Source organism: Melospiza melodia, chromosome 25 (genome assembly GCF_035770615.1).
Source record: "Melospiza melodia melodia isolate bMelMel2 chromosome 25, bMelMel2.pri, whole genome shotgun sequence".
Taxonomy (NCBI): Eukaryota; Metazoa; Chordata; class Aves; order Passeriformes; family Passerellidae; genus Melospiza; species Melospiza melodia.
The window spans coordinates 9697971-9722908 of NC_086218.1; the positions used below are offsets into that span (position 1 = coordinate 9697971).

General features: G+C 45.3%; 2 protein-coding genes across 3 annotated transcripts in view; one reads left to right on the top strand and one right to left on the bottom strand.

Moving 5' to 3' along the window:
- Positions 1-3139, bottom strand: part of LOC134429209 (GON-4-like protein) — a 44839-nt gene extending 41700 nt beyond the window's left edge. Inside the window, 2 exon segments of the mRNA XM_063176328.1 lie at positions 1379-1543; positions 3068-3139. Coding sequence (XP_063032398.1) covers positions 1379-1406 — 28 coding nt within the window. The 5' untranslated portion in view covers positions 1407-1543; positions 3068-3139.
- Positions 3140-3792: 653 nt separating this feature from the next.
- Positions 3793-20751, top strand: SYT11 (synaptotagmin 11). 2 transcript variants are annotated; one of them, XM_063176335.1, is made up of 4 exons: positions 3793-3926; positions 9582-10399; positions 11962-12085; positions 16235-20751. In XM_063176335.1, exons 1-4 carry the CDS (start codon positions 3893-3895, stop codon positions 16543-16545), a joined length of 1287 nt encoding a protein of 428 aa, XP_063032405.1. In that variant the 5' UTR covers positions 3793-3892; the 3' UTR covers positions 16546-20751. The 2 variants fall into 2 exon arrangements, with proteins under 2 accessions (XP_063032405.1, XP_063032406.1); XM_063176336.1 differs by having other exon boundaries at positions 11962-12082.
- The last annotated feature ends 4187 nt before the right edge of the window (positions 20752-24938 follow it).

Below are 24938 nucleotides of genomic sequence, written 5' to 3' on the forward strand. Positions count from 1 at the left end.
GATTATCCCTGCAAGACCCTTCCTGAAAAGATTTCCCTTGCAGGACCCTTCTTGCAGAGATTCCTGCAAAGATTCCCTTTGCAAGATTCTCCTTGCAAGACTCTTCCTGAAAAGATTCCACTTGCAAAGGTTCTCCTTGCAAAGATTCCTCTTGCAAGATCCATCTTGCAGAGATTCTCTTTGCACAGATTCTCCTTGCAAGACCTTTCTTGCAAATATTCCCCTTGCAAGAGTCTTCTTGCAAGATTCTTCTTGCAAAGGTTCCCCTTGCAAGTCTTGCAAGATTTTCCTTGCAAAGATGATTCTCCTTGCAAGTCTTCTTGCAAGATCTTCCTTCAAAGATTCTTCTTGAAAGGTTCTCCTTGCAAAGGTCTTCTTGCAGGATTATCCTTGCAAAGATTCCCCTTGCAAGACCCTTCTTGCAGAGATTCCTGCAACAATTCCCTTTGCAAGATTCTCCTTGCAAAGATTCTACTTGCAAGACCCTTCTTGCAAAGGTTCTCTTTGCAGAGATTTTCCTTGCAAGACCCTTCCTGCAAAGATTCCCCTTGCAAAGATTCCCCTTGCAAGTCTTGCAAGATTTTCCTTGCAAAGGTTCTCCTTGCAAAGATGTTTCTCCTTGCAAAGATGTTTCTCCTTGCAAGACCCATCTTGCAAAGGTTCTCTTTGCCCAGATTCTCCTTGCAAGTCTTCTTTCAAGATTTTCCTTGCCAAGATTCCCCTTGCAAGACCCTTCTTGCAGAGATTTTTCCTTGCAGAGATTCCCCTTGCAGGACTCTCCTTGCAAAAATTCTCCTTGCAAAAATTCCCCTTCCAAGACTCTTGCAAAGATTCTCCTTGCAAGACTCTCCTGCAAAACTCTTGCAAAGATTCTCCTTGCAAAGATTCTTGCAAGAAACAGCAGAACTTCCATCAGCTGATGCAAAACCACCCAAAACAGAAGCAGCCACGAGAACCAGAAATTCTTTTGAACTATGGATTCAAGTTCTGCAGGACCTGAGTTCATTGAGCACATCGAGGTCATTGCAGCTGCCACCTCCTCCAGGATGATTTATGAAATGGCCTCAGCAGCCTTTTGACACCTTTAATAAACTCCAGGTACCACACAGCAAGATTTCCAGGACTTAAAAAGTGTTTTCCTGCTTTGCTGGCTCAGAGAAAGAAAATCTCCATTTTCTCTGAAGGATTTTTAGTAGCCAAAAAATTGCAGAGATCAACTCCAGCAAGTTGCACTGAATTATGGAGCACAAGATGAAAATTAAAACAAAACCCTGCACCTACACATCCCTCACCATCTTCACAATTCCAGAGCTTGCTGTATCAGCCAGATTTATCCAAAACAGCCCCAAAACCAAATTTCCCTCCTGGGAGCACTCACCTGCTCTGCTGTTCTTGGGTGGCCTCATGGTGCTGGGATTTCTGGCAGCAGAAAGCTGCAGGGAGCTCCTGCCTGGAGATTCTGGCACTGGCCCAGGGTTTTCACTTGGATCCAGATCCCTCTGAGAGCTCACTTCCACCTCTGAGTACAGCTTTGGGATTTTCCCTGCAAACAGAACAGCCAGCTGCAGGCAGATCCAGCACAGAGCAAAGATAACACACCAAAGTGGGTGTTACACCTCACAAATTAATTTTTCATTTATTCCTCGTTGATTTTCCCACTCAAATACATCAAACCCACCCCAAGAGCCAGAACCTGGGGGTTCCTCCAAAATGTGGTTGTAACACTTTTGTACAAGTGTTCCTGCCACAGGGGGGGGGCAGACAGATTTGGGATGAATTTTCGTGGCCAAATGAACCCACACAAACCCTTCAAACCCTTCCCCTCCTGGTCTGGGCAGGCCCATAAAACTGAGAATTGCCCCATCCCAGCTCCTTCCCTGCCACAAACCCAGCTTTCAGTCAAATCAGGGATCCCATCACGGCAGCACGAGAACCAGAGGGGATTCTCACTGGGAATCACAGAATCCATCAAGTCTGAAGGGCAACAGAGGGTGGTGACCTGTGCCACCTGTGAGGGCAGGGACACCCCAGGGCTCAGGGCTGTGCCAGGTGGGTCTGGGGTCCCTAAACAGGGACACCCCAGGGCTCAGGGCTGTGCCAGGTGGGTCTGGGGTCCCTAAACAGGGACACCCCAGGGCTCAGGGCTGTGCCAGGTGGGTCTGGGGTCCCTAAACAGGGACACCCCAGGGCTCAGGGCTGCTCCAGGTGGGTTTGGGGTCCCTAAACAGGGACACCCCAGGGCTCAGGGCTGCTCCAGGTGGGTCTGGGGTCCCTAAACAGGGACACCCCAGGGCTCAGGGATGCTCCAGGTGGGTCTGGGGTCCCTAAACAGGGACACCCCAGGGCTCAGGGCTGTGCCAGGTGGGTCTGGGGTCCCCAGGCACGGAGCCCCCACAGCCTCTCTGGGCTCTGCTCAGGGCTGGGCACTGCCCAGGGCAGCAGTTCTGCCTCCTGGGCAGGGGCAGCTCCTGGGCTCAGGCCCTGCCCGTGGCTCTGGGGCCATTGCTGGGCCTGGAGCAGAGCCTGGGGCTGCTCTGACCTCTGCTCACTGGGATGGACTGGGAGAGACTGGGAGAGACACAGGGACAGACTGGGACAGACAGGGAAACTCAGGTACACTCAGACAGCCAGGGACACACACAGGACACCTGGAGACACCCTGGGACACTCAGAGACACCCAGGGACACCTGAGGACACTCAGGCACACCCAGGGCTGAGGTCCCTCTCACTGGGGCTCCTCTCCAGGCTGAGCAGCCCCAGCTCCCTCAGCCTTTCCCTGTCAGACATGTCCCAGTCCCCTCATCTCCGGCCTCACAAACACCCACGGAGCCTTTCCCAAATAACCACGGAATGGTTCGTGTGGGGAGGGAACATAAATCCCATCCCATCCCTGTCATGGCAGGGACGCTTCCACCGTCCAGCCCAGCCTCGGACACTTCCAGGGATGATAAAACAGCGGGGAAAACCTCATTCTCATTTTAATCTGTGACACTTCCTTAGGAAAATAAACCCGAAACAAAACAAACCCAAAATCCCAGGGCGCAAAGCCGCCGCCCCTCCCGGTACCTTCCGCCGCCGCCGGGCTGCCGGGCCCCGCGGGGAGCTCCTGCCCGGGGCTCGGGGCCGCCCTCACCGGGGCTTTCCTGCCGCTCTTCGGCGAGGCCTCCCCGGGCCCCCTCCCCGCGGGCCGGGCGGAGCCGCCTCCCTCAGCAGCACCGGAGCCTCCGGGCAGCTCCGCGTCCTCCCCGCGCTCCCGGGGGCTCGGCGGCCCCGCCGCTGCCGCCGCCGCTCTGCGCTTCTTGCAGGGCAGCATCTTGAGCGCCATGGCCATGGCGGGGCCGCTCCGGGGCTGCTGCGGGCCCCGCTCGGGCCGCCCGGTCCCGCGCAGGAAGCGGAAGGGCCCGGAGCTCGCTCTGCGCATGCGCGACCGGGGCCGGTCCCCGGTGAGGCCCCGGTGAGGCGGGGCCGGTGGGAGTTTGGGGGGGTGGGGGGGGACAGTGAGCGTGGTCACCGCCATCTTCGCTGGGCGCCGCCGCCGCCGGGGCCCGGTGGGACGCCTCACACACACAGAGACACACACACACACCCCGCTGCCCGCCCGCCTCTGCCGCTGGGGGTGTCCCCGTGGGGCGCAGCGGGGCCGCCCGGTGCTGCCAGTGCTGCCGGCTCCCGGTGGGAGCGCGGCTCAGGCACACCGCGGGCACACGCCCCGCGGCTCCGTGCCCGGAGCCCCGACAGTTGCCGAGTCACCGCCGGGCGGGGCCGCCGCGGGCGGGGCGGGGCCGGGCGGGGCGAGCGCCGCAGCGGGACCAGTCGGCAGCTCCTGCATCCCGGCCGCCAGCATCCTCCGCACCGGGCCCGCACCCCCGCGGCCCCGGCCTCGGCGGGGCCATGGCCGAGATCACCAGTGTCCACCCCGGCTTCGGTGAGTGCGGCCGGGCCGCGGCGGTCCTGGCTGCGGCCCGTCCGTCCTGGCGGAGCCCCCAGAGGCGCCCCCGGGGCCGGGCCTCGCTGTGGCCGCGCAGGGGGACGGGAGCGGCGCTCCAGGGCCTCCGCACCCGCCGGGCCCTCAGCATCCACCGGCCCCTCACAGCATCGCCCGGCCCCTCATAGCATCCCCCGGTCCCGGCCCCTCAGCATCCCGCGGCCCCTCAGCATCCCGCGGTCTCTCAGCATCCCGCGGCCCCTGAGCATCCCCCGGCCCCTCAGCATCGCCCGGCCCCTCACAGCATCCTCCTGCCCCTCACAGCATCCCCCGGGCCCTCACAGCATCTCCGGCCCCTCACAGCATCCCCCGGCCCCTCAGCACCGCCCGGCCCCTCACAGCATCCCCCGGCCCCTCACAGCATCCCCCGGCCCCTCAGCACCGCCCGGCCCCTCACAGCATCCCCCGGCCCCTCAGCACCGCCCGGCCCCTCACAGCATCCCCCGGCCCCTCACAGCATCCCCCGGCCCCTCAGCACCGCCCGGCCCCTCACAGCATCCTCCGGCCCCTCACAGCATCCCCCGGGCCCTCACAGCATCTCCGGCCCCTCACAGCATCCCCCGGCCCCTCACAGCATCCCCCGGCCCCGGCCCCTCAGTATCCCGCGGCCCCTCCGCCCCCGCGGGCCGGGCGATGCCGCTCCCGCCGCGGTCTCCGCTGCTGGGGCGGTGCCAGCGCTGGGCCGCGGGCTCGGGGCCGGTACCGGGGGAGCGGGGGCCGGGGGCAGGTGCAGCCCGGGCCGATGACGTGATGTCTGTGCCGGGCCGCGCCGCGCCCCGGCCTTTGTTCGCGCTCCCCGGGGCGGCTGCGGCACCGGCACCGGCGCCACAAGGCGGGGCCTGCCCGGGGCACCGGGGGATGCTCGGGGGAGGGGAGGGGGAACCGGGACCGGGAGCGCCGCGGGGGCGATGGAGAAGCGCCAAAGCCTGCTGAGATCCGTGCGGGCCCTGCCCGGCGGCGTCGGGCCGAGAACCGCTGGGTTTGGGATGGTTTTGGGGCCCAGAACCGCTGGGTTTGGGATGGTTTTGGTGGCAGAGAACCGCTGGATTTGGGATGGGTTTGGGGCCCAGAACTGCTGGGGTTTTGGGTGGTTTTAGGGCCCAGAACCGCTGGGTTTGGGATGGTTTTGGGGCCCAGAACTGCTGGATTTGGGATGGGTTTGGGGCCCAGAACTGCTGGGGTTTTGGGGTGGTTTTAGGGCCCAGAACTGCTGGGTTTGGGATGGTTTTGAGGCCCAGAACCGCTGGGTTTGGGATGTTTTTGAGGCCCAGAACCGCTGGGGTTTGGGATGTTTTTGGAGTGAGAATTTGGGATGTTTTTGGGGCTGAGAACCGCTGGGTTTGGGATGGTTTTGGGGCCCAGAACTGCTGGGGTTTTGAGGTGGTTTTAGGGCCCAGAACTGCTGGGTTTGGGATGTTTTTGGGGCTGAGAATTTGGGATGTTTTTGGTGCTGAGAACCGCTGGGTTTGGGATGTTTTTGAGGCCCAGAACCGCTGGGTTTGGGATGTTTTTGGGGCTGAGAATTTAGGATGTTTTTCAGGACAGAGAACCGCTGGGGTTTGGGATGTTTTGGGGCTGGGAACTGCTGGAGTTTGGGATAGTTTTGGGTGCCCAGAACCGCTGGGTTTGGGATGTTTTTCAGGATAGAGAACCGCTGAGGTTTGGGATGGTTTTGGGGCTGAGAACCGCTGGGGTTTGGGATGTTCTGGGGATGTAGAACCACTGGGTTTAGGATGTTTTTGGGGGCCCACAACCGCTGGGGTTTGGGGGCCAAGAATTTGGGATGTTTTTGGTGTTGAGAACCACTGAGTTTAGAATGGTTTTGGGTGCAGAAAACCACTGGGGTTTGGGATGCAGAACTGCTGGGGTTTGGGATGTTTTGGGACCAAGAATTTGGGGTGTTTTGGGGACAGAGAACCACTGGGTTTTGGGATGGTTTTGGTGCTGAGAGCCACTGGGATTTGGGATGTTTTTGGTGCCCAGAACTGCTGGGTTTGGGATGTTTTGGGGGCCAAGAATTTGGGATGTTTTTGGGATGCAGAACTGCTGGAGTTTGGGATGTTTTTGGGGTTCAGAACCGCTGGGTTTGGGATGTTTTTAGAGCCAAGAGCCATATATACATTTATATAAAAACCATATATATATATATAAAAACCATATCTATATAAACCATATATATAGATATATAAACCATATATATATAAACCATATATAAATATATATAAACCATATATATATATATAAAAACCATATATATAGATATATAAACCATATATAAATATATATAAACCATATATACATAAAAAACATATATATATAAACACCATATATCTATATAAACCATATCTATATATTTATATAAAAACCATATGTATATATAAAAAACATATCTATATAAACCATATATATAGATATATAAACCATATATATATATAAATATATATAAACCATATATATATAAAAAACATATATGTATATATAAACCATATATATATATAAAATCTTATATATATATAAACACTATATATATATATATATATATATAAACCATATATATAAACATCATATATATATATAAACACCATATATATATATATATATATATATTAAAAAAAAAATATATATCTATACACAAAAATAATTTACATGAAACTAAAACCTTCCTAAAGCCTCCCTGGGGGACCTCAGCACCTCTGGGTTCATTTTTAAAACTTCTCCATCAGCAAAGAAACAAATAAAAATGAATGTTTTTTGAGTTTTTTTTTTAATTTTTTTAAATTATTTTTTTATTTCTGCCTTGCCATTACTGATTTACACAGTTGGTATGAAAATCTAGAAAATATCAGCTAATCCCTAACTTCAAGGCAGAATAAAATAACTTTATTAGTTTATAATAGGAGGATTTTCTGTCTGTTTTTGGACACTGCATTTCCATGGGGGATTTCATGGAAAGAGCAACAAAAGCCAGGACAAAACACCCAATTCAGGGCAAAAGGAAATTTTCAATATTGTTAAATTATTTTTTAATTCTGCCATTACTGATTAACACAGTTGGCATAAAATCTAGAAAATATCAGCTAATCCCTAACTCCAAGGCAGAATAAAATAACTTTATTAGTTTATAATAGGAGGATTTTTTGTCTGTTTTTGGACACTGCATTTCCATGGGGGATTTCATGTTTACCCCTGAATTTAACCACAAAAACCAGGACAAAACACCCAGTTCAGGACAAAAGGAAATTTTCAATATTGTTAATAAAGGATATCTCAAATCCAGCATTTTGGCCATATTTATTACTCCCTCCATGTTGTGAAAATGGAATTGTGTAACGTTCCTGAGCAGGGCATTCAAAAAATAAAAAATAAAATAAAAGCAAATGTTGCCTGCACATCGAGAGCAGCGTTCCTATGGAGATGTGGTGAGGCAGGAGCTGGGCTTGGCAAGATGAGGCAAGCAACAGTTTGAGATCCTGAGCTCAGGGAACAGGTCAGGCATGCCTTGGGGTGGGAGAAATAAATTTAGAGATAAAAAAAATTAATAAATTTAGCGATAAAAATGATGTCTGGGGAGGCTCTGATAGGCAGATATTGGAATTAAGAGTGTGATAGGAGTGTGTGGATCTGCAGCCAGGTGTGTGGTGGCAGGACAGAGATCCTTCCTTAGCTCATGGAAAATGGATCAGACATGCCTTAGGAGTGTGAGAAATAAATTTAGAGATGAAAATGATGTTTGAGGAATCTGTGATAAGCAGATTCCATAATTAAAACACGACAGGAATGTGTAAATCTTCAGCCAGGTCTCAGCTCCTCACTGCCCACAGATGTGTCCCTCATGGTGGTAGGACAGAGATCCTTCCTTAGCTCATGGAAAATGGATCAGGCATGCCTTAGGAGTGTGAGAAATAAATTTAGAGATAAAATTATAAAAATTATAAAAATGATGTCTGGGGAAGCTCTGGGAGGCAGATCCCAGAGTTAAAATCATGACAGGAGTGCATCAGCTGTGCTGCTCCTCACTGCCTTGTCTTCCCACAGATGTGTCCCTCATGGTGGCAGGATAGAGATCCTTCCCTAGCTCATGGAAAGCAGGTCAGACATGCCTTAGGAGTGTGAGAAATAAATTTAGAGATAAAAATGATGTTTGAGGAATATGTGATAGGCAGATCTTAGAATTAAAACACGACAGGAATGCGTAGATCTGCGGCCAGGTGTGCTGCTCCTCACTGCCTACAGATGTGTCCCTCATGGTGGCAGGACAGAGATCCTTCCTTAGCTCATGGAAAATGGATCAGGCATGCCTTAGGAGTGTGAGAAATAAATTTAGAGATAAAATGATAAAAATGATGTCTGGGGAAGCTCTGAGAGGCAGATCCCAGAGTTAAAATCATGACAGGAGTGCATCAGCTGTGCTGCTCCTCACTGCCTTGTGCTCCCACAGATGTGTCCCTCATGGTGGCAGGACAGAGATCCTTCCCTAGCTCATGGAAAACGGGTCAGGCATGACTTAGGAGTGTGAGAAATAAATTTTGGAGAAGCTGTGACACTCAAATGCCAAAAATTAAAGCATAACAGGAATGTTCAGATCTTCAGCCAGGTCTCAGCTCCTCACTGCCTTGTGCTCCCACAGATGTGTCCCTCATGGTGGCAGGACAGAGATCCTTCCTTAGCTCATGGAAAATGGATCAGGCATGCCTTAGGGTGTGAGAAATAAATTTAGAGATAAAAAAATGATGTCTGGGGATGCTCTGATAGGCAAATCCCAGAATTAAAAGCACAACAGGAGTGTGTGGATCTCCATCAGGTGTGTGGTGGCAGGACAGAGATCCTTCCTTAGCTCATGGAACACAGGTCAGACATGTCCTAAGAACGTGAGAAATAAATTTAGAGATAGCAGTGATGTAGGCATGACTTGAGAGTGTGAGAAATAAATTTTGGGGATGCTCTGATAGGCAAATCCCAGAATTTAAAGCACGACAGGAGTGTGTAGATCTGCAGCCAGGTGTGCTGCTCCTCACTGCCTTGTGCTCCCACAGATGTGTCCCTCATGGTGGCCGGACACAGATCCTTCCTTAGCTCATGGAAAATGGATCAGGCATGCCTTAGGAGTGTGAGAAATAAATTTAGAGATAAAAAATGATGTTTGGGGAAGCTGTGATAGGCAGATCTTAGAATTAAAACACGACAGGAATGCGTGGATCTGCGGCCAGGTGTGCTGCTCCTCACTGCCTTGATTTCCCCCTGTGGTGGCAGGACAGAGATCCTTCCTTAGCTCATGGAAAATGGATCAGGCATGCCTTAGGAGTGTGAGAAATAAATTTAGAGATAAAAAATGATGTTTGGGGAAGCTGTGATAAGCAGATCCAAGAATTAAAAGCACGACAGGAGTGTGTGGATCTGCATCAGGTGTGCTGCTCCTCACTGCCCACAGACGTGTCCCTCATGGCGGCAGGACAGAGATCCTTCCTTAGCTCATGGAACACGGGCCAGGCATGCCTTAGGAGTGTGAGAAATAAATTTTGGGGATGCTGTGACACTGAAACGCCAGCATTAAGCGTGACCAGGCGTGCTGCTCCTCACTGCCCTGTCTCCCCACAGATGTGTCCCCCGTGGTGGCCGGACTCATCGGCGCCACCGTGCTGGTGGTTTCCGTCTCAGTCACAGTCTTTGTGTGGACGTGCTGTCACCAGCAAGCAGAAAAGAAGCACAAAACCCCGCCTTACAAATTCATCCACATGCTGAAAGGCATCAGCATCTACCCGGAGACCTTGAGCAACAAGAAGAAAATCAAGCGGATCCGCCGAGACAAGAGCGGCGCGGCCGGGGAGGGCGGCAGCGGGGGCAACCTCCTGCTGGATGCTGCTGAGGCCGGCTTGGGGGGCCCCAGCAAGGCTCCAGACGGACCCCCCCAGGTGGAGCAGCTCCCCATCAAGGTGGATTATGGAGACGAACTCAGCCCGGATCAAAGCCTCACTCCGGGAGGAAGCAAAACCTCCTCTCCCTCTTCTCCGGGCGACGACGTGATGCTGGGAGAGCTGACTTTCTCCGTGGACTACAACTTCCCAAAAAAGGCCCTGGTGGTCACCATCCAGGAGGCCCACGGGCTGCCGGTGATGGACGAGCACACGCAGAGCTCCGACCCCTACATCAAGATGACCATCCTGCCCGACAAGAGGCACCGCGTCAAGACCCGCGTGCTGCGCAAGACCCTGGAGCCCGTCTTCGACGAGACCTTCACCTTCTACGGCATCCCCTACAGCCAGCTGCAGGACCTGGTGCTGCACTTCCTGGTGCTCAGCTTCGACCGCTTCTCCCGCGACGACGTGATCGGCGAGGTGATGGTGCCCCTGGCAGGCGTGGATCCCAGCACGGGCAAGGTGCAGCTCACCAGGGAGATCCTCAAAAGGAACATCCAGGTGGGTGTGTGCACCCCCAATCCATGGTGGGGGGACTCTTTGGCCCCAGAGATTTTGATCTGGAAGATTCAGATCAGGGATGATGCGGATTCTCAGTCATAAATTTTGGTTTTTCCACAAATTCATATTTTTGGTGTGTTTGATCCCAGAGATTTTGATCTGGAAGATTCAGATCAGGAATGATGCGGATTCTCAGTCATAAATTTTGGTTTTTACCTAATTTCATTTTTTTGTGTGTGATATGGCTGTGTTTGACCCCAAACCTTTTGATCTGGGAGCCTCAAAATCCTCTCTGCAGTAGTTCTACAAACAGGAGTGATGCAGATCCTCAGCCATAAATTTTGGGGTTTTTTTCCACAAATCCATGTTTTTGGTGATATATCCACCTTGCAGGGGTGGATCCCAGCACGGGCAAGGTGCAGCTCACCAGGGAGATCCTCAAAAGGAACATCCAGGTGGGTGTGTGCACCCCCAATCCATGGTGGGGGGACTCTTTGGCCCTAGAGATTTTGATCTGGAAGATTCAGATCAGGGATGATGCGGATTCTCAGCCATAAATTCTGGTTTTTTCACAAATGTAGATTTTTTGTGTGGTATGGTTGTATTTGACCCCAGAGATTTTTGATCTAGGATCCTCAGTGGTTCTACAAACAGGAATGATGCAGATCCTCAGCCATAAATTCTGTTTTTTCCACAAATTCATATTTTTGGTGTGACACACCTGTGTTTGACCCCAGAGACTTTGATCCACAACCTTCCATGGTTTATCAAGCAGGAATGATGCAGATCCTCAACCATAAATTCTGGTTTTTTCCCAATTTCTTTTTTTTTGGTGTGATATGGCTGCGTTTGACCCCAAACCTTTTGATCTGGGAGCCTCAAAATCCTCTCTGTAGTAGTTCTACAAACAGGAGTGATGCAGATCCTCAGCCATAAATTCTGTTTTTTCCCCAAATTCATATTTTTGGTGTGTTTTATCCCAGAGATTTTGATCTGGGACCCTCAGTGGTTCTACAAACAGAAATGAATGCAGATCCTCAACCATAAATTCTATTTTTTCCACAATTTCATATTTTTTGTGTCTTATGGCTGTGTTTGATCCCAGAGCTTTTAATCCAGGACCCTCCATGGTTTATCAAGCAGGAACAATGCAGATCCTCAACCACAAATTCTGTTTTTTCCACAAATTCATATTTTTGGTGTGTTTTATCCCAGAGCTTTTGATCTGGGACCCTCAGTGGTTCTACAAACAGAAATGATGCAGATCCTCAACCACAAATTCTATTTTTTCCACAATTTCATATTTTTTTTGTGTCTTATGGCTGTGTTTGATCCCAGAGCTTTTAATCCAGGACCCTCCATGGTTTATCAAGCAGGAACAATGCAGATCCTCAGCCACAAATTCTGGTTTTTTTCCACAAATTCATATTTTTGCACCTGAGACACCTGGGGCTCATTTCCCTGCTTTTTTTATCCATTTAACACAAGGAAAGGAAATTCTGGGCACCTCCCAGTGAGGAAGAGCAGCCTGTCCTGAGGAGCTGTGTGTGTTTTTCTGGCAGAAGTGCATCAGCAGAGGGGAGCTGCAGGTGTCCCTGTCCTACCAGCCCGTGGCACAGAGGATGACTGTGGTGGTGCTGAAGGCCAGGCATTTGCCAAAGATGGACATCACTGGCCTCTCAGGTAGAAGCTATTTTCTCCACCTTGGAGTGGGTGGGAAAAGCAGGAAAATCCCCAAATTTACCCGCAGGGCTCTTCCTTTGGTTTAGCTGAAGATTTTATATTTTATATATATTTTATATGTATAAATATAAAATATATATTTTTGAATAATTTTTTTTTTTTCTCTTCAAATTCTTCTTAAGGGTTTTTGGATTGCTCTGAGTGCTGCATCACTCTCAGTTGTGATGGAGCTCCTAAACCCCTCAATCCCCCAGGCAGCCTTGGTGGGACCTTCAGGACACTCCTGAAGAGCCTGAAGGGCTCAGTTGCTGAAAATCCACAAAAAATCAGTGGAATTGGAGCTTCTAAGCCCCTCAGACCTTCAGGACACCCCTGAAGAGCCTGAAGGGCTCAGCTGCTGAAAATCCACAAAAAAATCAGTGGAATTTGAGCTCCAAATCCCCTCAGAGCCCTTTGGTAACAGATCCCCCCAAATCAGTGGAATTTGAGGTCCTAAACCCCTCAGATCCCCCAAGGCAGCCTTGGTGGGACCTTCAGGACATTCCTGAAGAACCTGAAGGGCTCAGTTGCTGAAAATCCACAAAAAAATCAGTGGAATTGGAGCTTCTAAGCCCCTCAGACCTTCAGGACACCCCTGAAGAGCCTGAAGGGCTCAGCTGCTGAAAATCCACAAAAAATCAGTGGAAATTGAGCTCCTGAAGAGCCTGAGGGGCTCAGGTACCAAAGATCCACCAAAAATCAGTGGAAATTGAGCTCCTAAACCCCTCAGACCTTCAGGACACTCTTGGAGAGCCTGAAGGGCTCAGCTACTAAAGACCCACCAAAAATCGGTGGAATTTGAGCTCCTGAAGGAACTGGGAAAGGGCTGGAAAATTTCTGAGGGAACTGGAAAAGGGACTGGAGAATTTCTGAGGGAACTGGGAATCCCTGAGGGAGTTGGAAATTGAATGGAGAATTCCTGAGGGTGCTGGGAAGGGGCTGGAAAATTTCTGAGGGAACTGGGAAGGGAATGGAGAATTCCTGAGGGAGCTGAGAATTCCTGAGGGAGCTGGAAAGGGAATGGAGAGAATTCTTGAGGGAGCTGGGAAGGGGTTAGAAAATTCCTGAGGGAGCTGGGAATTTCTGAGGGAGCTGGGAAGGGGCTGAAGAATTCTTGAGGGAGCTGGAAAAAAGACTGGATAATTCCTGAGGGAACTGGGAAAGGGCTGGAGAATTTCTGAGGGAGCTGGGAAAGGGAATGGAGAATTCTTGAAGGAGCTGGGAAGGGGTTGGAGAATTCCTGAGGGAGCTGGGAAAGGGCTGGGAAATTCCTGAGGGAGCTGGAAATGGAATGGAGAATCCCTGAGGGAGCTGGGAAGGAGCTGGAGAATTCTGCAAATTCTGCGTCAGGATCGTGGGGAAATGGTTGGGATCAAGTTGAGATTCAAACCTAGGCCTGGTTTTGCAGCTTTTCCCTGGTTTTTGCACAATTCTGCCTCAGGATCGTGGGGAAATGGTTGGGATCAAGTTGAGATTCAAGCCTAGGCCTGGTTTTGCAGCTTTTCCCTGGTTTTTGCACAATTCTGCCTCAGGATCGTGGGGAAATGGTTGGGATCAAGTTGAGATTCAAACCTAGGCCTGGTTTTGCAGCTTTTCCCTGGTTTTTGCACAATTCTGCCTCAGGATCGTGGGGAAATGGTTGGGATCAAGTTGAGATTCAAACCTAGGCCTGGTTTTGCAGCTTTTCCCTGGTTTTTGCACAATTCTGCCTCAGGATCGTGGGGAAATGGTCGGGATCAAGTTGAGATTCAAACCTAGGCCTGGTTTTGCAGCTTTTTCCTGGTTTTTGCACAATTCTGCCTCAGGGTCGTGGGGAAATGGTCGGGATCAAGTTGAGATTCAAACCTAGGCCTGGTTTTGCAGCTTTTCCCTGGTTTTTGCACAATTCTGCCTCAGGGTCGTGGGGAAATGGTTGGGATCAAGTTGAGATTCAAACCTAGGCCTGGTTTTGCAGCTTTTCCCTGGTTTTTGCACAATTCTGCCTCAGGATCGTGGGGAAATGGTCGGGATCAAGTTGCGATTCAAACCTAGGCCTGGTTTTGCAGCTTTTTCCTGGTTTTTGCACAATTCTGCCTCAGGATCGTGGGGAAATGGTTGGGATCAAGTTGAGATTAAAACCTAGGCCTGGTTTTGCAGCTTTCTCCTCAGAGGGATGCAGACTAGGCTGAATTATTGCAGGCCCTGCATTTTACTCTTTAAGGGAAAAAAAAAAAAAAAGAAAATAAAAATCTGTGCTTGTGTAGTCTCCAAGCACAGAATAAAATTTTCAGTGATGTTCTACCTGCAGAACCTTGTGACTCACACTGTTTATTTATATGATCTTTGGATTATGCATAAACTCATTCCAGCTGGGTGAAAAGAAAAAAAAAAAAAAGGTGAAAATGAGGCAGTGCCAGCCAAGCAAGGGCCTTCAAAACTTGTGTGGAATGAAAATAAAAATTCCCTCAGTGCCTGGTAGCTTGATTGTAATCCAGTGCTTGCATAAAGAGCAGCTGGGGGAAAAGGGAGCCTTTGTTGCTTTGTTTTAAATTTTTTCTTTCCCAGTAACTTCTGCTGGCAGCAAATTATTGCAAATTAATTGGAAGTGCCTCGAGCCTTTGTTGGGCTCCTGAGCAGGGCTGGGGTGCTCAGAGAGGGATTTGGGGTGAGCTCAGGGTGGATTTCCAGGGCTGCAGGGAGAGGGATGGATTGGGAGTGCCAGCACGCAGGGAATGGCTTTACCCTGGGTGGGATTTTGGGCAGGAATTGTTCCCTGGCAGGGCGGGCAGGTGCCCAGAGCAGCTGTGGGTGCCCCTGAAGCGTTGGACAGGGTTTGGATCAACCTGGGATGGTGGAAAATGTCCTTGCTCTTGGCACTGGATGAGTTTTAAATTCTATTTTTAACCCAAACCATTCCGTGGTCCTATGAGAACATTGCCCAAAAATCCCCTTGCACCTAAACTGGGGGGGTGAGGAGCTGAAACTCCTGAGCTCCCCAATCTTTGGATGCTTGGGATTAAATTCATTAAAACAGATTTCCCAGAGCAGCTGTGGCTGCCCCTGCATCCCTGGGAGTGCCCAAGGCCAGCCTGGAGCAACCTGAGGTAGAGGAAGGTGTGAAATTAGATGGGGATGAGTGGAATGGGATTTTTAAGTCCCTCCCAGCCCAAATCTCTACCTGGGGTAGACAAAGGTGTGGAATGTGATGGGGATGGGTAGAATGGGATTTTGAGGTTTCTGCCAGCCCAAACCAGAGCCCAAACCTCTGCCTGGGGTAGACAAAGGTCTGGAATGTGATGGGGAGAAGTAGAATGGGATTTTTAAGGCCCTCCCACCCCAAATCTCTACCTGGGGTAGATGAAGGTGTGGAAAGGGATGAGCAAGAATGGAATGGGATTTTGAGGTTCCTCCCAACCCAAACCAGAGCTCAAACCTCTACCTGGGGTAGACAAAGGTCTGGAATGTGATGGGGAGAAGTAGAATGGGATTTTTAAGGCCCTCCCACCCCAAATCTCTACCTGGGGTAGATGAAGGTGTGGAAAGGGATGAGCAAGAATGGAATGGGATTTTGAGGTTCCTCCCAACCCAAACCAGAGCCCAAACCTCTACCTTGGGGTACAGAAAGGTGTGAAATGGGATTTTGAAGTCCTTCCCACCCCAAATCTCTACCTGGGGTAGATGAAGGTATGGAATGGGACAGGGATGAGTGGAATGGGATTTTGAGGTTTCTCCCAGCCCAAACTAGAGCTCAAACCTCTACCTGGGGTAGATGAAGGTATGGAATGGGATGGGGAGAAGTAGAATGGGATTTTTAAGTCCCTGCCAGCCCAAAGCACTACCTGGGGTACAGAAAGGTGTGGAATGGGATTTGAAGTCCCTCCCATCCCAAACCAGAGCTTAAACCTCCATTTGGGGTAGATGAAGGTGTGGAATGGGATGGGGATGAGTAGAATGGGATTTTTAAGTCCCTCCCACCCCAAATCTCTACCTGAGGTAGATGAAGGTGTGGAATGGTCCCGGGATGGGTAGAATGGGAGTTGAAGTCCCCAAACCAGTTCATCCCAGTGCCCCCAGGCCGTGCCGGAGCCCCCTGGGCCGTGTCACTGGCCGCCCTCTCCCCGTCCCCTTTTGCAGACCCCTACGTCAAGGTGAACGTTTACTACGGCCGCAAGCGCATCGCCAAGAAGAAGACGCACGTCAAGAAGTGCACGCTGAACCCCGTGTTCAACGAGTCCTTCAGCTACGACATCCCGGCCGAGCTGCTGCCCGACGTCAGCGTCGAGTTCCTGGTGATCGACTTCGAGCGCACCACCAAGAACGAGGCCGTGGGGCGGCTGATCCTGGGCGCGCACAGCGCCAGCGCCGCGGGCGCCGAGCACTGGCGCCAGGTGTGCGACGGCCCCGGCAAGAGCGTGGCCAAGTGGCACAGCCTGAGCGAGTACTAAAACCCAGCCTGGCACGTGCCACCAGGTTGGGTTGGCGCTAGGACTGGAGTGGAGTTGAGTTGAGTTGAGTTGAGTTGAGTTGAGTTGAGAGAAGAAGAAGAAGAAGCAGCTTGGTTGGTTGTGGTTGGGTTTGGGGTTTGGTAGGGTGGGGAAGCGGGGGGAAAAAAAAAATGGGGTGTGGGTGAGGGGAAGTGGTTGGGAAATGGGAGTTTGGCTTTAGCGCGAGTGGGTTTTGTAAGGTCGTAAAGGGTTTTAAAATGGGGAATTAATTCTACAAAAAAACGGGGAATAAATTATGAGGTAGACGTAATTCAAAATAAAACTTCTCTAGTTTGAGTGGGTTTCGCAAGGTAGTAAAGGGTTTCAAAAATGGGGAATGAATTCTACAAAAAAACGGGGAATAAATTATGAGGTAGACGTAATTCAAAATAAAAGTTCCCTTTAGTTCAAGTGGGTTTTGTAAGGTCGTAAAGGGGTTTGAAAAAATGGGGAATGAATTCTGCAAAAAAATGGGGAATAAATTGTACAAAAAAACGGGGAATAAATTCTACAAAAAAATGGGGAATAAATTATAAGATAGACGTAATTCAAAATAAAATTTCCCTTTAGTTCGAGTGGGTTTCACAAGGTAGTAAAGGGTTTAAAATACAGGGAATTAATTCTATGAAAAAATGGGGAATAAATTCTACAAAAAAATGGGGAATAAATTATGAGGTAGACGTAATTCAAAATAAAAGTTCCCTTTAGTTCAAGTGGGTTTCGCAAGGTCGTAAAGGGGTTTGAAAAAATGGGAAATGAATTCTGCAAAAAAATGGGGAATAAATTGTACAAAAAAATGGGGAATAAATTATAAGGTAGACGTAATTCAAAATAAAAGTTCCATTTAGTTCAAGTGGGTTTTGTAAGGTCGTAAAGGGTTTGAAAAAATGGGGAATGAATTCTACAAAAAAACGGGGAATAAATTATAAGAAATAATTTAAAAATAAAATTTTCTCTTTAGTTCAAGTGGGTTTCGCAAGGCAGTAAAGGGTTTCAAAAATGGGGAATGAATTCTGCAAAAATAAATAAATAAAATGGGGAATAAATTATAAGGTAGATGTAATTCAAAATAAAATTTCTCTTTAGTTCAAGTGGGTTTTGCAAGGTAGTAAAGGGTTTCAAAAATGGGGAATGAATTCTACAAAAAAATGGGGAATAAATTGTACAAAAAAATGGGGAATAAATTATAAGGAAGACGTAATTCAAAATAAAAGTTCCCTTTAGTTCAAGTGGGTTTTGTAAGGTCGTAAAGGGGTTTTAAAAAATGGGGAATGAATTCTACAAAAAAACGGGGAATAAATTATAAGAAATAATTTAAAAATAAAATTCTCTCTTTAGTTCAAGTGGGTTTCGCAAGGCAGTAAAGGGTTTCAAAAATGGGGAATGAATTCTGCAAAAATAAATAAATAAAATGGGGAATAAATTCTGCAAAAATAAATAAATAAAATAGGGAATAAATTATAAGGAAGACGTGATTAAAAATAAAATTTCTCTTTAGTTCAAGTGGGTTTCGCAAGGTAGTAAAGGGTTTCAAAAATGGGGAATGAATTCTGCAAAAATAAATCAATAAAATGGGGAATAAATTCTGCAAAAACAAATAAATAAAATGGGGAATAAATTCTGAGGAAGAAACAGTTCAAAAAATAAATTCTCTTTAGTTAACGTGGTTTTGCAAGGCACTCAAGTGTTTAAAAAATGGGGAATAAATTCTACAAAAATCCAATAAGATGGGGAATAAATGAGAAGAAATAAAACAAATTTTTACAAAGGTTCTCTTCAGTTGATGTGGGTTTTGCAGGGCACTGAAATCCAAAAAAAAGGGGAATAAATTCTACAAAAAAGTGAAATAAAACGGGGAACAAATGAGAAGAAAGAAAAAATTTTTTACAAAGGCTCTCTTCAGTTGATGTGGGTTTTGCAGGGCACTCAAATCCTTTAAAAAATGGGAATAAATTCTACAAAAAAGTGAAATAAAATGGGGAATAAATGAGAAGAAAGAAACAATTTTTTACAAAGGCTCTCTTCAGTTGATGTGGGTTTTGCAGGGCACTAAAACCCTTTAAAAAACGGGAATAAAAAAGAGAAGAAAGGAAGAAAAAAAATAAACAAAAAACAAAAAGTACCACAACTATATATACCAGTGTAATCACTATTGCATGCCTACTACGAACTGCAATTAGTCTAATATCGAGGTGCAGGTTTTAATACAATTAATGAATGAATGAATTAATGAATTTTCTGTCACTATGGAGTTGTGTTCGTGTCTTTGCTGGCTCCTCCCAAATTTCTCAATTCTGCTGTTGGATTCCTCGCTGGTTTTTTTTTTTGCCTGCCCACGGGTTCTGTGCTGGTTTGGGGAGCCCCAAATTCTGCACTGGCACAAGAGGAAAATGCAGGGGAAGGGCTCTGGCCCCCAGAAAAAAAGAAATAATTCCGTGTCAGGGACTGAAATCTTTGTCCTCGGGGTGTTCCTGGGGGTCACAACGTCCCAAAATCCAAACCCCAACAAGGTGACCCCGCTGATTTTGGGGGGGTCACACAGGCTGCAGGAATTGGAGAAATCCTGATTATTTTAATTTGATTTAATCCTGCTCGTTTTCATTTTATTTCATCCTCTCTGTGCATTTAATCCTGCTCATTTTAATTTGATTTAATCCTCTCTGTGCATTTAATCCTGCTCATTTTAATTTGATTTAATCCTGCTCATTTTATTTTATTTCATCCTCTCTGTGCATTTAATCCTGCTCATTTTCATTTAATTTAATCCATTCTGTGCATTTAATCCTGCTCATTTTTATTTTATTTCATCCTCTCTGTGCATTTAATCCTGCTCATTTTCATCATTTCATCCTGCTCATTTTAATTTTGTTTAATCCTCTCTGTGCATTTAATCCTGCTCATTTTCATTTGATTTAATTCTCTCTGTGCATTTCATCCTGCTCATTTTCATGATTTAATCCTGCTCATTTTAATTTTATTTAATCCATTCTGTGCATTTAATCCTGCTCAGACCCCATTGCTTTTGGGGGGTCACACAGGCTGCAGGAATTGGAGAAATCCTGATTATTTTAATTTGATTTAATCCTGCTCGTTTTCATTTTATTTCATCCTCTCTGTGCATTTAATCCTGCTCATTTTCATTTGATTTAATCCTGCTCATTTTCATTATTTAATCCTGTTTATTTTCATGATTTAATCCTGCTCAGTTTCATTATTTCATCCTCTCTGTGCATTTAATCCTGCTCAGTTCTATTTTATTTAATCCTGCTCATTTCAATTTTATTTCATCCTCCCTGTGCATTTAATCCTGCTCATTTAAATTTTATTTAATCCTGCTCATTGTCATTTTTTAATCCTGGTCATTTAAATTTTATTTAATCCTGCTCATTTTCATTATTTAATCCTGTTTATTTTCATGATTCAATCCTGCTCATTTTCATTATTTCATCCTCCCTGTGCATTTAATCCTGCTCATTTTAATTTTATTTAATCCTGCTCATTTTAATTTTATTTCCTCTTCTCTTTCCTCCAAGAAATCCCAAACACTGATGTGTCAACGATTGATAAGGAAAATTTTAAACATTTCACAGCAAATTCTGATAATTTTTGTTTAAAAGCTGAGCCAGGAAAGGTCCTGGAGGCAGAGCTGGTCCATGACAAGGTGAAAAATCTGATTTTCCACAAAATGAAAAAAATCTTCTTTTCATCCATGCTGGGCTCAGAAATGATCCAAAAATTGGCACTAAAAATTCTGAATTTTGAGAGAGAGAGAATTCTGCATTTGAGAGGGAGAATTCTGAAATTTTAACCTGAAATTTTCAGAATTTTTGGGGCTCTTTGAACCCTGCAGGAATTTGGAACAGGAATTGATGAAGTTCGGATGCAGGATTTGGATTTGGGAATTCTGCTCCCAGAAATCTGGCAGCAAATCATTAGAAATAATTATCATTAAAATTATATAAATTATTATCATTAAAATTGTTCCTGGCTTTACAAAGAGGCCTCAGGTTTTCAGGAAAGGAAATTTAAAAAAAATTTCAAATTTTTGGTTGTTCCCAAGCAGCCAGACTGCTCTGAGCCCTTTGGGATGCGAACAGAAATGCAAATTCCAGAATTAAAATTTCTGAAACATTTTGAAAAATTTGAAATCATTAACATTTTGAAAAATTTGAAAATATTTAAATAATTTTAAAATTTGAAAAAATTAAAATAATTTAACTACTTACAGCTGCTGAATTTTAGATTCCTGTTGGAAAAATGATAATTTTTCACCTTTTCTGCCCTGAAATGGGAACAACGGAGCCAGGTTCTCCCCAGGCTGATTTTTCTCATTTTTATTTATTTTTGCCAACCTGATTTTTCTCATTTTTATTTTTGCCAAGTTGATTTTTCTCATTTATTTTGATTTTTGGCAAGCTGATTTATCTCATTTATTTTGATTTTTCTCATTTTTATTTTATTTTTGCCAAGCTGATTTTTCTCATTTTTATTTATTTTTGCCAACCTGATTTTTCTCACTTTTATTTTATTTTTGACAACCTGATTTTTCTCATTTTTATTTATTTTTGCCAAGCTGATTTTTCTCATTTTTATTTATTTTTGCCAAGCTGATTTTTCTCATTTTTGTTTTCTTTTTGCCAGCCTGATTTCTCTCATTTATTTTGATTTTTGGCAAGCTGATTTTTCTCATTTTTATTTTATTTTTGCCAGCCTGATTTTTCTCATTTATTTTGATTTTTCTCATTTTTATTTTCTTTTTGCCAACCTGATTTTTCTCATTTATTTTGATTTTTGCCAAGCTGATTTTTCTCATTTTCATTTTCTTTTTGCCAAGCTGATTTTTCTCATTTTGATTTTTGCCAAGCTGGTTTTTCCCATTTATTTTTATTTTTGGCAAGCTGATTTATCTCATTTATTTTGATTTTTCTCATTTTTATTGATTTTTGCCAAGCTGATTTTTCTCATTTATTTTGATTTTTCTCATTTTCATTTTCTTTTTGGCAAGCTGATTTTTCTCATTTTTATTTATTTTTGCCAAGCTGATTTTTCTCATTTTGATTTGATTTTTGGAAAACTGATTTTTCTCACTTTGTGAGCTCTCTCCATTTCCCAACTTGGATTTTCCCCCTTCCCCATCCCCAGGACCAGGATTTCTGCCTGAGGATTTGTGAATTTTCTCAATTTCCTCAAAACTCTTTCCCAGAGTTTTCCCCCTCTTTGGAAATTGCTGTAAAATCTCTTTAAATGCTGATTTTTTTTTATTATTTTTTTTTTTTTTTGCACTAAGCAATTGCTGCAATTTTTCACCATTTTTCACCACTTTTTTTTCCCCTCAGAAAATCCTTTCCAACACCACTCCAAAGATGTGACCAGGACTAAAAAGCAGCAACAAAAATTTCCCTTCTCCCTTTGGTGGGACTTTTCACGGAGATGATCTTAAAATTAAAATTTCCTTTGGTTGAAAGGAAAAAAAAATAAAAATAAAAAATGAATTTTTTTTGTCAAGGGAAACATGCTCAGGGTAAATAGATTTAGGCTGTCGGGCAGGTAGGAGTAGCTCCAACACTCTTCTGGAAATAATAGGGAACTGAAAAAAAAAAAAAAGTGCAGATTTATATTTTTTAAAAACATTAAAAAAAAAAATAGACAGTAAAAGTGACAGCAGACTCACTGTAAAATCTCCCAGGTGTGGTTTTATTCTTTACCTTGTGTCTTCTGTTGTAAAAAACGAACTTGGGCAGTTACAACTTTGTGTGGAAAAAAAAAAAATAAAAAATAATAAAATAATAATAATAATAATAAAAAAAATAAAAAAAAAAACCTAACTCAACCTGTGTGAAACTGCGTAATGCTATGAGCTAACCTACATTCTGTATAATGCTACCTTGTATGTTGAATTTGTTAAGGCACATTGAGCGTGCAAATAAAAATTAAATCACTTTAATTTTTCTGCCTTCGCCTCGTGTGTGACAACCAACACTGAAAACTCTGAAAACTCCCAGGGTTTGGTTCTATAAATTTGAATTTCTGGTGGAAAAAGTGCATTGAATTCACAGGGAAAGCACATACAGAAGAAACCTCGGTGGGAAATAAAGTTAATATTGAATTAAATAAAAATTAAATCACTTTAATTTTTCTGCCTTCGCCTCGTGTGTGACAACCAACACTGAAAACTCCCAGGGTTTGGTTCTAGAAATTTGAATTTCTGGTGGAAAAAGTGCATTGAATTCACAGGGAAAGCACACGCAGAATAATAAACCTCGGTGGAAAAAATAATGTTAATTTTGAATTAAATATTGAATTAAAGCAGGGCTGGAAGAGAGGAGGGTTCAGGGTGGCCATGCAGCACCTGAAGAAGCCTTCGATGGACAGAGATTATTGATAAAAATAAATTATTTATTGGGTTTATTTATTTATTATGGACAGAGATTATTGATAAAAATAAATTATTTATTGGGTTTATTTATTTATTTATTATGGGCAGAGATTATTGATAAGAATAAATTATTTATTTATTTATTTATTTATTATGGACAGAGGTTATTTATAAAAATAAATTATTTATTGGGTTTATTTATTTATTATGGACAGAGATTATTGATAAGAATAAATTCTTTATTGGGTTTATTTCTTTATTATTGACAGAGATTATTGATAAAAATAAATTATTTATTGGGTTTATTTATTATGGACAGAGATTATTGATAAAAATAATTTATTGGGTTTATTTATTTATTATGGACAGAGATTATTGATAAGAATATATTATTTATTGGGTTTATTTATTTATTTATTTATTATGGACAGAAGTTATTTATAAAAATAAATTATTTATTGGGTTTATTTATTTATTATGGACAGAGATTATTGATAAGAATAAATTATTTATTGGGTTTATTTCTTTATTATTGACAGAGATTATTGATAAAAATAAATGATTTATTGGGTTTATTTATTTATTATGGACAGAGATTATTGATAAAAATAAATGATTTTATTTATTTATTTATTATGGAGAGACAGGACCAAGGGGGAACAGCTTCAAGGTGACAGAGACGGGTTTGGGTGGGATTTTGGGCAGGAATTCCTCCCTGGCAGGGTGGGGATGGATCCCTGGAGATGTCCAAGGCTTGGAACAAGCTGGGAGGTGGCACTGGAGGAGATTTTGGGTTTATTTGAACCCAAACCATTCCAGACCCAAGTATTTTTTGTCAATATTTGGGAATATTGCCCAAAAATCCCCTTGTACCCAAACTGGGGTGGGGGGTGAGGAGCTGAAACTCCTGAGTTCACCAATTTATGGATGTTTGGGATTAAATTCATGAAATCGGATTTCCCAGAGCAGCTGTGGCTGCCCCTGCATCCCTGGCAGGGTTGGACAGGGTTTGGATCAATCTGGGATGGTGGAAAATGTCCCTGCCATGGGAGTGGAGGAGTTTTTGGGTCAATTTTAACCCAAACCATTCCATGGTTCTATGGGAACCTTGCCCCAAAATCCCCTTGCACCCAAAATGGGGGATGAGGATCTGACTCGTAACTCCTGAGCTCGGAAATCTTTGGATGTTTGGGATTAAATTCATTAAAACAGATTTCCCAGGGAAGCTGTGGCTGCCCCTGGGAGTGTCCAAGGCCAGGTTGGACACTTGGGAGCACCCTGGGATGGTGGAAAATGTCCCTGCCCATGGGACTGTTTCAATTTTTGGCTTTATTTTAACCCAAACCATTCCGTGGTTCAATCCCAAAAATCCCCTTGCACCTAAACTGAGGGAGGGGTGAGGAGCTAAAACTCCTGAGCTCCCCAATTTTTGGATATTTAGGATTAAATTCATGAAAAGAGATTTCCCAGAGCAGCTGTTCTGTTCCTGGAAGTGCCCAAGGCCGGGCTGGACAGGGCTGGGATGGTGGAAGGTCTCTGCCCATGGCACTGGATGAGTTTTTGGGTCTATTTTAACCCAAACCACTCCAGTTTTTGGATTTCTTTTTTGGATATTTTTTTTAGTTTTGGGATTTCACCACCCTCCATCCCTTCCAGCGATTCCTAACCACAAATCAGGGGAATAATCAGAGTTATTGAGCAGTTGGCTGAGGCCATTCGACCCCCGATTATCTGCAGAATGTGAAAAGGGAATTTCTCTTCTATCTGCAGAATGTGAAAAGGGAATTTCTCTTCTATCTGCAGAATGTGAAAAGGGAATTTCTCTTCAATGTGAAAAGGGAATTTCTCTTCAATGTGAAAAGGGAATTTCTCTTCGCCCTTCTCTGCTGGATTCCTGCACGCAGCCTTTCACAACCCCGCTGGGTTTCGGGTTCTTACAGGAAACAAAAGGATTTGCATCATAAAAAGAGGGGGAAAA

Excerpts from the sequence above, each read along its gene's own strand:
- SYT11 (XM_063176335.1), top strand. The coding sequence starts at position 3,893 with ATGGCCGAGATCACCAGTGTCCACCCCGGCTTCG. Across the intron at positions 3,927-9,581 it reads CAGTGTCCACCCCGGCTTCG|ATGTGTCCCCCGTGGTGGCC; the intron begins GTGAGTGCGGCC and ends GTCTCCCCACAG. Across the intron at positions 12,086-16,234 it reads CATCACTGGCCTCTCAGGTA|ACCCCTACGTCAAGGTGAAC; the intron begins GAAGCTATTTTC and ends CCCCTTTTGCAG.